The following is a 12383-nucleotide window of genomic DNA, read 5'->3' as shown; positions in this document are numbered from 1 at the left end:
GGGGTGTAAGCATGCAGGTGAGGCATCGAAGGTAACCGGGTTAGAGGTTAGAGCGACTTTTAGCCGAATCGGGCCCTCGGTGCGTGCTGGGCCTCGCTTTGAACGGCCGCGTCCGTGCTCCACTAGGCGGAGCGGGCGGCTGGATAGGAAGGGTCGTCATGGCGACCACTTTTTGTTGAGGCATTCCGGCAGGTCGAGATCGAGCCATGGGATGGCTCCGTGCCGAGAAGGTGCGTGGGATCTCGGCCCGGGTAAACCTCCTTCCCTGCACCGAATGCCGGACGCATCCAGCCGCTGGCACAGAACAACCCGCATTCATGGCTTGGCTTTACGAAGCCGGGCTTTGGACAGAAATTGGCGCACCGAGAGGCATTAGTGAGTAGACTGGGTGATGAGGTTAGTGTTTTGGACCCAAAATTAGAGAAAAACAAAATTTGATGATTGGCAAGGGATTGGCAGTAGTGATTGGCAGATGATGGGTAGTGATTGGCAAATTTTTAATTTGTTGAAATTTGATGTGCAAAATTGGTAGTGAGCGATGGGCCCGGTGGGTAAGGCTGGCATCCCTGCCGCCCTGCCCATGGTGGGGGCAAAGGAGCTATAGATTATGGGGTGTATGGCAGTGAAAACTAGCCCGGGTGGGTTAGGTTATATTGTAGGGATCTAGAAGAGATTGACATTAGGTGACGTTAAGTTTAGTTAGTGACTGATACCTGTAGTGGGGACGCAGGTAGATTAGTATGGATGATAATGACGAGGGAGCGCAATAGTTTAAAGGGACGACTGGGAAGCGCGAGTTTCAGAGGGGAGTAGTTAGATGAGATGATGCTGTGTGAGAATTGAACAGGTGTGATTGCACAGGTGTGCAACTGGACAGGTGTGTGGAGCAGTGTATGAGTAGTGAGTGTGTGGATCAGCGCGAATGCGCTTGGGGAGAGAAGGGTGCAGGTGGCACCAGGTGTGAGAGCACAGGTGTGCAAGTAAAGGTGTGTGGAGAGAGTTGGAGTAAGTGGTACGGAGTGGTGTGCATGGTGCGAAGGTGTGGATGGGGGAAGAGTGGACCCCTTTCACGAGTACCCGGGGCGGGTAGTGTAAGTGTTAGGTAGAGGGTATAGGTAAATTGTGGTTGGATATTGGCATTTGTGGTGCGGTTGCAGAATGGTATTGCGGATGGGTGCATTAGTGTTGTGGGAATGGCTGGGCGTGTAGCCTGTTAGTGTGTGTAGTTGGTTGGGCACTCCACCACTGTGAGGATGTCGGCAAGGTGAGGCCGCAGGTGGGCTCTGGGAGCCGGTAGAGTTGTGGATGGGGCCCGAGGATCCGGAGGACGGACCCGGGTGGCCCAGTGCCAGAGAGGGCACCGAGTGGGGAGAGCGCCAGAGGGCCTTCCCCAGGTAGTTAGGTTAGGGTAAGGAGCAGGTAAGCTCGGAGGCAACTGCAGTGGTGGAGGTGTGCAGGTGGGTAGACCTGTTGGGAGAGCTACACGTCGCGGCCCAGAAATTGTGCGAGGGCACCGGGAGATGAATCGGGGGAGTGAGACCCCAAATTGAAAAGCACCACAGTTGGTCAATGGGAATTGGTTTTTAGAACCCATAGTGTAAGAGGGCCAATGGTTTGGCCGGAGAAAGACCCCGGGTAATGTAAAGTTGTTAAAGTCATTTAGGAAATAGTTAGGATTGATGAACCTGTCGCACCATACGCAGCCACTTACCTGAGGTGATGATGATGACTCCACACCTGTGTTTTCTTTGTTTGGTGTTGCAGGAAGGAGAATTGCTGTGTGGATTGGTGAGACGCATCACGACGTGGATGAGACATTGGGGTGATTCCATCTCTCCCTCCCTAGGAGGGACTGATGATGAATTGGTGATGACAAATTATGATGTTGAGTTGGAGATGGCAAATTTTGATGAGAGTTGAAAATGGCAAATTTGATTGGTTAGGAGGGAGAGAAGACGAATTTGGTTTATGGGAGGAACGGGGAAGACAGTAGGGACGTTTGTTGATTTGTAAAGTAGATGTTTATGGGTAGTGTTGTGTTTTGTGGATACAGTAAGGGGTAAGGGAGGGGCCATGTAGGTTACCTGGTGGGGGGGGGGGGGGGCGTACGGTAGGAACGTACCTGTCTCACCTGGTTCCCATGTGCCCCTAGTGTGCATTACCTAATGTTGCGTGCACTTTTGCGCCCTTACCACCTTACTCACTTGTCTGCTTCTTTTGTCTCCCACCTCCGAGGATCTGGCTTTGGGGCAGAGAGAGAGGAGAGAGAGGTGCTGGCTCCGCAGTTGTGGGCCTGCACTTTCGCTGCTTGCTGCCTGGATCGATACACCATATGGACCGCAATGTTTGTGGCCACCCACAATGGACCGCAGTTCTTTTGCGGCCAAGCACCACCCGTGGATGGACCTATGGGTCAACGTGGCACCTATGCCATACAGGTGAACCACTTATAGTTGGCCCCCTGACGGCCACAATAAAGAAATGGACGCGGTTGGCGCCTTTCTTTATTTTTGAAAGCAGTATGAAGGCCAAGTGCACCACACGAAGGCAAGACCAGCGGCAGAACATCGGCCGGCTGCGACACCACACCATGATTATTAAACATTTTATTGGTGCACCGGATGGTGCTGACTGTGTGATGGGGTGGTGCTTTTGGTGCTTGGAAGGGGTGCTCTGCACATTATTAAAGGCTGTAAGGCCACAGAGCACTCGTGGGTTGGTGTATCGATGCTGGCATGCGTGCTCTCTCTATGCATAACATCTGCATGTGTTCCTCCAAAAACAGGTCCTGTATCGTAGTGTAAATATCAGCGTAGTCTTGTAAATAATGCTCCCTACCGGCTGTATGTTTAGTTTGCGAATTCTTTCCGCGATTCGGTTATCCTGTGGGCGTGTTTCTGTGAGGAGAAGGGTGCAACGTCGCAGGGGGACATATTTACTCATTTGTGAATATCTGTAAAACTGTCGCATTCAGGGTAGAGTTAATAGTAGAGGGAACTACATCTGAGTGCCACACTAAAATAGGTAAAAATTTATCGGGTCGGGACGCCCCGAGGGTAGAGAAGGGTGCAATGTTGCGGATATGGCATTTGGCCTCCATATCCGCTTGTAAATATTCCCCTATTTCCCCAATACTCCCCAACTATCCCCAATCCCCCATTCCCTAGTCCCATTGCCTGTAAATAACACTCTGTAGAACCGACCTTCCCCTTTTTCCCCCATTAAATGTCGTGCCCAGGTCCACCGCATCTCACGTAGACAACTTTCGGACATCTTGCTAGTTATTCTTAGTCTATGTCAGTTAAGGACTCGTTTCCATTAATTCTGACTCTTCGTTGCACCATAATGTGATTGTATGGCACCAGTAGTGAGTTTAGGACCTCCCCATACCTCCTCCCATCTTCCCCATGAAACAACAACTACAACAACGGCGTGCGGGGAGTGTGCGTCCTCACACCGGCTTGGTTAGCCGCCATTGACCATGCGCTCCGACGGGGTTACCACGAAGGGGCTCACTGTCAGCTCCTCGTCAAGGCGGAGCCCGGTAACCCCCCCCCCCCCCCCCCCGCACCCAATAAGAAGGGCGGACCGATTCCATCTGGGGCGGAGCTAACTAGCCGAGGGCGTGTCACTCCCCGCCGGATATACGCAGCCTACCGGACGTGACGTCAGATGCGCCCCGAGCTTGAAGAAGAGCCAGTCGCCACCTCCGAGCGCTGAGAGACCTCCCGCATCTCTGGACCGGACCGGGTCGATTCTGTCCCTGAGCCAAGAGTGCACCTTGAGCCATCGACTACCCGCTTTCCTTGCCATCAATCCCCGTGTGAGTCAGTTTTGTCCTGTTTATCTGTCGTCTGTCGGGGCTACTATAAGACCGTAATTAAGTGCCTATCTTTCTATGCTGTCTCTCTCATCCCTGTAATCTAACCTTCCGCAATATTATAACCTCCTCCGGAGGTCTTGAGTACCGTACCCCTGGTGTCGTGTCATTTTAAACCCAGCCGTTGTGTCCTTTCCTCAATTGATTTAGCGTAGCGCGACTCGGCCAAGGTTCGAGTATAATCGGGTAACTTGTGCGAACACGGCGGCCATTCCGCTCGGCCCACCATAACATCAAAGTCGTGTCCGTAACAATATATACATACAGTCACGTGAAAAAGAAAGTACACCCCATGTCAAGTTTTGACTTTTTCAACATATTTCAACAATATTGATAGATAAAGGTGATATTGTGGCGGACACGAAAGCACTGACGTGGTGACATCACCCCGCACACCAAGTGGGGGGTGGGCCACGCCCAGGAGAGAGGCGTGGCCTCACGATATACACGGGGTGCGCAGCCCTGAGCAGCTCAGTGTTACAGTGAGCTCTTGAATAAAGACTCTCACAAATTACCGTGTTGTCCGCTTCCTCCTTGCTTACAAGCAGCGCGCGTAACACCGCGCTTTACTGGTGACCTCGACGTTGGATCTGCCGTAACGATCCTTCCAAACACGACGCCATTGCCATGGCCAACAACGCGATGTCGGTTAAACTTCCCGAATTTTGGGAGGCCCAGGCCGAAGTTTGGTTCGTCCAAGCCGAAGCCCAGTTTCAGCTTCGGCGCCTCACCGGCGACGACACGCGCTACTGCCACGTCGTCGCCTCCATCGGGCCCGGCACGGCCGCTCGAGTTGTGTCCGTCCTTCGCCACCCACCGGACGGCCACAAGTACGAGGCACTCAAGCGGCTGCTCCTAGCCACGTTCGGCCTCACGGAGGACGTACGGGCCGACCGCCTCCTGGATCTCCCCGAGCTCGGCGACATGTGCCCGTCGGTCCGAATGGACCATATGCTGTCGCTGTTGGGCGACGAAGCCCCTGGTTCTCTATTCTGGGCGCTTTTCTGTCGCCAACTTCCAGCACAGGTACGCCTCGCGTTGGCCGGGACCGTGCTAATGGAACCCCAAGCATTGGCCGCCGAGGCGGACAGGTACTTCGCGGCTTCGTACACGCGGGCGAGAGTCAGTGCGGCCGCCGCGGACCTCGAGGCTGATGCTGCTGCCCACCTCGTGGATCCCGAGGCTGATGCTGATTCACAGCATCAGCTAACACAGCATACACAGCATGCTGATACGCACCTCGTGGCCGCCGCCACGCCCCGCCCACTGCCGCGGTGAAAACCGCCACCGCGGGGAAAACCGCCTGCTCCACCGGCCTGGTGGAGCCAGCCGCACTCCTCCAGCTCCACCACCTGGTGCTGGTTCCACGCCAAGTTCGGCCACGAGGCTCGACAGTGTCATCCGCCATGCTCCTTCAACAGGTCGGGAAACGCCCGGGCCGGCGCTCGATAGTGGCAATGAGCACCGGCCGTTCGAGCAGCCTGCTGTTCATAACGGACACCTTATCCGGGCGCTGTTACCTGTGCGACACGGGAGCGCAGGTGAGTGTCGTTCCTGCCGGTACGTCGGACAAGCACGCCGCGGGCGGGGGCCCGCGCTGCTTGCCGCGAACGGGACGCCCATCCGTACGTACGGAAAACGCTGCCTCTCTCTGCGGTTCGGAGGGCAGGTTTTCCGATGGTCGTTCGTCACCGCCGACGTGCCCATGGCATTGCTTGGCGCGGACTTCCTGTGCGCCAATGGGCTCCTGGTCGACGTAAAGCACAGACGTCTTGTCCAGGCCGAGACGTTCAGCTCGCTCGCTTGTGCGCTGCCCAGCTCGTCGAGCAGCTCACCGAGCGGCTCACCGAGCGGCTTGCCAAGCGGCTTGCCGTACGGTTCGGTTCCGGCCACGTTGATCTGTACGCTTCCGGCAGCGGACGAATTAAACCCGCCTCCTCGCCGGCTTCCCGGCCCTCACGCGACCCACCTTCTCGTTGGGGGCCGTCAAGCACGGGGTGGCCCATCACATCCCCACCGTCGGGCCACCGGTCTACGCCTGGGCATGACGCCTCGAGCCGACGAAGCTGGCGGTAGCAAAAGCGGAGTTCGCTACCCTGGAGCGACTCGGCATCGTTCGGCGCTCGGAGAGTGCTTGGGCGTCGCCGCTGCACATCGTGCCGAAGCCCGGCGGAGGATGGCGACCGTGCGGGGACTATCGCCGTCTCAATGACGCCACCACCCCCGACCGCTACCCCATCCCCCACATTCAGGACTTTTCCACCCGTTTGGCGGGCATGTCCTTCTTCTCGAAGGTGGACCTCGTACGCGGCTACCATCAGGTCCCCGTCAGGCCGGAGGACGTCCCGAAGACGGCGGTCATCACGCCGTTCGGACTCTTCGAATTCCTGCGGATGCCCTTCGGTCTGAAGAATGCGGCTCAGGCGTTCCAGCGGCTGAAGGACAGCGTCCTGCGCGACTTGGATTTTGTATACGTCTACCTGAACGATATCCTCGTCGCCAGCGCGTCCCACGAAGAGCACCTACACCACCTCCGCACGCTCTTCGAACGCCTGGGCCAGCATGGCCTGATTGTGAACCCCGCAAAGTGCCGGTTCGGCGTCGCCGAAATCGATTTTCTGGGGCACCGCGTCACCAGGCACGGAGCCATCCCCCTGCCGGCCAAGGTGGAGGTGGTGATGGGGTTTCCGCGCCCCCGCACGATCAGGGGGCTGCAGGAGTTCCTGGGCATGGTGAACTTTTACCATCGGTTCCTGCCCCGTATCGCCCAGCTCCTGCACCCCCTGCACGAAGCTCTCCGAGGTAAGCCGGGCAAAGGCGACGTTACCTGGACCGAGAAGATGGACGCGGCGTTCACGGGCGCGAAGCTCGCCTTGGCTCACGCCACCATGCTCGCGCACCCGGTGCCCGATGCACCGATCGCGCTCACCACCGATGCCTCGGACTACACGGTGGGCACGGTGCACGAGCAATGGGTGCGTGGAGCTTGGCAACCGCTGGCGTTCTTTAGCCGACAGCTTCGCCCGCCCGAACGCCGTTACAGTACCTTCGACCGTGAGTTGCTCGGGCTTCACTTGGCGGTCAGGCACTTCCGCCATCTGCTCGAGGGCCATGCGTTCACGGCCTTCGTCGACCACAAGCCGCTGATCTTCGCGATGGGCAAGGTCACCGAGTCGTGGTCGGCCCGGCAGCAGCGTCACCTCTCGGCCGTGTCCGAGTACACAACGGACATCCGGCACGTTGCGGGGAAGGACAACCCGGTGGCGGATTGCCTTTCCCGGGCCGTCGCCCACGCAGTCCACCTCGGCATCGACTATGCCCGGATGGCAGCGGACCAGGCCGCTGACCCCGACGTCCAGGCCTTGCGGACCGCCATCACGGGCCTCCGCGTCACCGAGGTGCCGTTCGACGGCGCGGGCGCGGCCCTCTTGTGTGACGTCTCCCTCGGGCGGCCTCGCCCCATCGTGCCCGCGGGCTGGCAGCGCCAGGTGTTTGACGCCATCCACGGCCTGTCCCACCCGGGCGCGAGGGCCTCCCAAAGGTTGATCGCCGACAAAGTCGTCTGGCATGGCCTCCGGAAGGCCGTCCACGGCTGGGCCAGGACGTGCCTCGCGTGCCAGCGCGCCAAGGTGCACCGGCACACCCAGGCACCGTTGGCCCCGTTTGCGGTGCCGGAACGCCGGTTTGACCACGTCCACGTGGACCTGGTGTGACCTCTGCCCCCCCTCGCGGGGTTTCACCCACGTCCTCACCATGGTGGACCACACCACCCGGTGGCCGGAGGCCGTGCCCTTGGCGTTGACGACGGCGGCGGACGTCGCACAGGCTTTCATCGCCACCTGGGTCGCCCGGTTCGGTGCCCCCTCAGACATCTCGTCCGACCGCGGCCCCCAGTTCACCTCGGAGCTCTGGGGGACAGTCGCGCAGGGGCTCGAGGTCCGGCTGCACTGAACCACGGCCTACCACCCCCAGGCTAACGGCCTGTGTGAGCGATTCCACCGCTCATTGAAGGCCGCGCTCCGGGCCACCCTCCGTGACGGCGGCTGAGTCGACAGGCTCCCCTGGGTCCTGCTGGGCCTCCGGACGGCGCCCAAGGAGGACCTGCGTGCATCCGCGGCGGAGTTGGTCTTCGGGCAACCGCTGCGGGTGCCGGGCGAGTTCCTCCCCGACTCCACGGCACCATGGTTCGCGGCACAGCAGCGCTCCGCTCTGCAGGAGACCGCCCAGAGGTTCGCCCCGGTGCCAACGGCACGCCACGGGCACCCACCGACGCCCCGGAGCTTCGCACAGCGGAGTACGTCTTCATCCGCCACGATGCCCACCGGACACCACTGCGGCCCCCGTACGACGGGCCTTTCCGCATGCTGGAGACCGGGGTGAAGCACTTCACCCTGGACATCGGCAGTACTCCTGACCGCGTTTCTGTGGACCGCCTCAAGCCGGCCCACCTCGACGTGGACCATCCACCGCCAGTGGCCCGACCCCCGCGTCGGGGCCGCCCCCCTGCGGGCGGACCCCCGGCACCGCCCAGCCCCGCCGCCACGCCGCCCCCCGGTCCTGCACCCATCCCAGGGGCATCCGGAGGCATCCCAGATGGCATCCCTGCATCCCAGACGCCGCTAGTCGCCAGGGGGCGCTTCGGCCGGGTCATCCGTTTGTCCCGCAAACTGACCCTTCAGGTGCGCGGGGATTCTGGGGGGGCGCGTGTGGCGGACACGAAAGCACTGACGTGGTGACATCACCCCGCACACCAAGTGGGGGTGGGCCACGCCCGGGAGAGAGGCGTGGCCTCACGATATACACGGCGCGCGCAGCCCTGAGCAGCTCAGTGTTACAGTGAGCTCTTGAATAAAGACTCTTACAAATTACCGCGTTGTCCGCTTCCTCCTTGCTTACAAGCAGCGCGCGTAACACCGCGCTTTAATATAATATAACAAATATCATGAAACATTTACATGTTGTCGTCAATTGTATAATTTAAATAAACATAAATGCAAATTTCGCAGGTGGAAAAAGTAAGTACACCCATGGCTCTAATCGGTGGTATTGCCCCCTTTGGCAGAAACAACCTCAAGTAGGCGTTTCTTGTAACTGTCTACCAATCTCTGACATCGACTGGGAGAAATTTTTTGCCCACTCCTCCATGCAGAATTATTTCAGCTGTGCGATGTTTGAGGGGTTTCTTGCATGCACAGCTCGTTTCAAATCCCCCCACAACATCTCGATGGGATTTAGATTCGGGATTTGACTTGGCCATTCCAGAACCATCCATTTCTTTCTTTTCAGCCATTCCTTCGTGGATTTACTGGTATGTTTAGGGTCATTGTCATGTTGAAGGGTCCACCTTCGGTTGATCTTCAACTTTTCGACAGATGGCCTCACATTATCCTCAAGCACCCTCTGGTACAATGAAGAATTAATAGTGGATTCTATGATGGTGAGCTGCCCAGGCCCTGATGCAGCAAAGCTGCCCCAAACCATAATATTTCCACCACAATGCTTTACAGTTGGTATCAGGTTCTTGTGGTCAAATGCTGCCTTTGGTTTTCACCAAACATGTCTTCCGGTACTGTGGCCAAATAGCTCTACCTTTGACTCATGTGTCCAGAGTCTCTCCGAAAAGACCGACTGGACAACCCTCCCATCTACTTTCTGAATAATCCTCTCCAAGAAGTTCTGTCACTCAAGCTTTTGGGTCTCACTATCTGCCATGATCTTTCCTGGGAAAACCACATTTCCAAGCTGGCCTCCAAAGCCAGTCGCCGACTGGGCATCCTCCGTCGTGCGAAGTCCTTCCTTGGCACACCTGAGCTCCTCACCACATACAAGGCTTTCATCCACAGCTCAATGGAGTACTGCTATCCCCTCTGGGCTGGTGCTCCTGCCTCACACCTAGCTCGTCTTCACGCTGTTGAAACCAAAGCTTTCAGAATTATTGGAATCTCCCGCGATGAAGCTATCTCTGAGGGCCTTTCACTCACTCACCCGCAAGCAGTTAGGTGGTCTTTCTGTCTTCTACCGACTCCTCTCTGGCCTTGCACCCCCAGCTCTCTCTGTGCTCTGTCCCCCAAATATTCCTACAGGTCGCACAAGATCTGCCAGCAACCCTCCGATGGTTAAACTGCCGAAATCTCGGCTCTCTGCTCACCTTCACTCTTTCATTCCTCTTTTCTCCCGCTTCTGGAACAAACTCCCTCACTCCCTTCAATCCCACTCGTCCCTCCAGGTCTTTAAAACAGCTGTTCACCACCATCTCTTATCTTCCCCCATCCAAAACCTTGATCTTTTCTACCCCCGCTAATTCACCCCAGATCCACCTTGTTTGAAATTCCAACTTCTTTCCTGGAAGTCCTGGCAGTGTCCATATGTTTTATACCTCTCCCACCCCTCCCCCCCTTCCCATGCCCCCTCCCCCCTCAAAGCCCTCTCCCTCTCACGGATCTCTCGATGTCTCCATGTCTCTCGGTCCCTGCTCTCAAATGTTGTGTTCGTGTCCTTCCCCCTCTCTCCCCATCTTGTCTACCGCTCCCGATGTTATATGTTTTATGTGTCGGTTTATCTTTCTGTGTGATTAATGTTCGCTCTTTCACGAGCCTCGAACTTGTATACAAAAAAAAAAAAAGAGCACATTGTTCCAGAAGTGCTGGTCTTTGCCTCGGTGTTCATTGGCAAACTTTAGTCTTGCCCTGATGTTCTTTCTGGACAGCAAAGGTTTCCTCCTGGCACACCTCCCATGTAGATCAAATTTGTGCAGCCTCTTTCTAATGGTAGACTGGTGCACTTTGACATCAACAGTGGCAAGAGCTACCTGTAGGTCCGGTGATGACATTCTGGGGTTCTTAGAGACTTCTTTCAGCATCTTGCGGTCTGCTCTCGGGCTGAACTTGCTGGGGTGGCCTGGCCTGAACAAGTTGGCAGTTGTTTGGAATCTCTTCCACTTGCAGATGATCTTCCGGACAGTCGAATGATTGTTTTCAAATTGTTTGGAGATCTTTTTAAATCCCTTCCCAGACTCGTAGGCATCTATAACCTTCTTTCTGAAGGCCTCAGAGAGCTCTTTTGATCTCGGCATGGTGACGCCGCACACTTCAACAACAAAGAGCAAACCAAACGAAATGTCTGAGGTTTAAATAAGACAGGTTCCTCCAAGATCCTCTCTAACGATGTTCTAATCATTTGCACCTGAGCTGGTGCACCTGATTCTAATTTTAGGTATTTGAACTAGTGATAAAGGTAGGGGTGTACTTACTTTTTCCACATGCGAAATTTGCATTTATGTTTATTTAAATTATACAATGGACTAAAAAATGTAAATGTTTCATGATATTTGTTATTTTATATCACCTTTATCTATCAATATTGTTGAAATGAAGATCAAATAGCTGTATGTTGAAATATGTTGAAAAAGTCAAAATTTTACATGGGGTGTACTTACTTTTTCACGTGACTGTATAGAGCCTATTAAAGATATCGATGTATATATAATCGTCTGTCCTCGGTTGCAACACTCACTACCGAGTTCCAAACTGCCTCTGGAAACAACATCAGCACAACTGTTCGTCGGGAGCTTCATGAAATGGGTTTCCATGGCCGAGCAGCCGCACACAAGCCTAAGATCATCATGCGCAACGCCAAGCGTCGGCTGGTGTGGTGTAAAGCTCGCTGCCATTGGACTCTGGTGCAGTGGAAACGCGTTCTCTCGAGTGATGAATCACGCTTCACCATCTGGCAGTCCAACAGACGAATCTGGGTTTGGCGGATGCCAGGTGAATGCTACCTGCCCGAATGCATAGTGCCAACTGTAAAGTTTGGGGAAGGAGGAATAATGGTCTGGGGCTGTTTTTCATGGTTCGGGCTGGGCCCCTTAGTTCCAGTGAAGGGAAATCTTAACTCTACAGCATACAATGACATTCTAGATGATTGTGTGCTTCCAACTTTGTGGCAACAGTGTGGGGAATGCCCTTTCCTGTTTCAGCATGACAATGCCCCCATGCACAAAGCAAGGTCCATAAAGAAATTGTTGTCGAGATCAGTGTGGAAGAACTTGACTGGCCTGCACAGAGCCATGATCTCAACCCCATCGAACACCTTTGGGATGAATTGGAACGCCGACTGTGAGCCAGGCCTAATCGCCCAACATTAGTACCCGACCTCACTAATGCTCTTGTGGCTGAATGGAAGCAAATCTCTGCAGCAATGTTCCAACATCCAGTGGAAAGCCTTCCCAGAAGAGTGGAGGCTGTTATAGCAGCAAAGGGGGGACCAACTCCATGTTAATGCCCATGATTTTGGAATGAGATGTGTGATGTTTGGGTGTCCACATACTTTTGGTCATGTAGTGTACCTTTTGAGCCTTTAGACTGCTGAGATCCCTTAGACCTTTGAAGACCCATTAGGTCCACCAAGACCCTTAAGACCACCAAGATCCCAAAAGGCCCTGAAGACCCTTATAGACCGAAAAAACCCAGAGGACCCAAAATCACAGGAAGACCCCCCCAAAACT

General features: G+C 55.6%; 1 protein-coding gene across 2 annotated transcripts in view; it reads left to right on the top strand.

Moving 5' to 3' along the window:
- Positions 1 to 2287: 2287 nt before the first annotated feature.
- Positions 2288 to 12383, top strand: part of HYLS1 (HYLS1 centriolar and ciliogenesis associated) — an 83614-nt gene continuing 73518 nt past the window's right edge. The window contains exon 1 of one of the 2 annotated variants that reach the window (XM_078786374.1): positions 2288 to 2438. In XM_078786374.1, coding sequence (XP_078642500.1) covers positions 2333 to 2438 — 106 coding nt within the window. In that variant the 5' untranslated portion in view covers positions 2288 to 2332. The remainder of the gene's footprint in view (positions 2439 to 12383) is intronic. The other variant, XM_078786373.1, reaches the window with a different exon arrangement.

This window comes from Myxine glutinosa, chromosome 11, assembly GCF_964187855.1.
Source record: "Myxine glutinosa chromosome 11, kmMyxGlut1.1, whole genome shotgun sequence".
In the NCBI taxonomy this organism is placed as follows: Eukaryota; Metazoa; Chordata; class Myxini; order Myxiniformes; family Myxinidae; genus Myxine; species Myxine glutinosa.
This window is presented reverse-complemented; position numbering and strand designations above follow the sequence as displayed.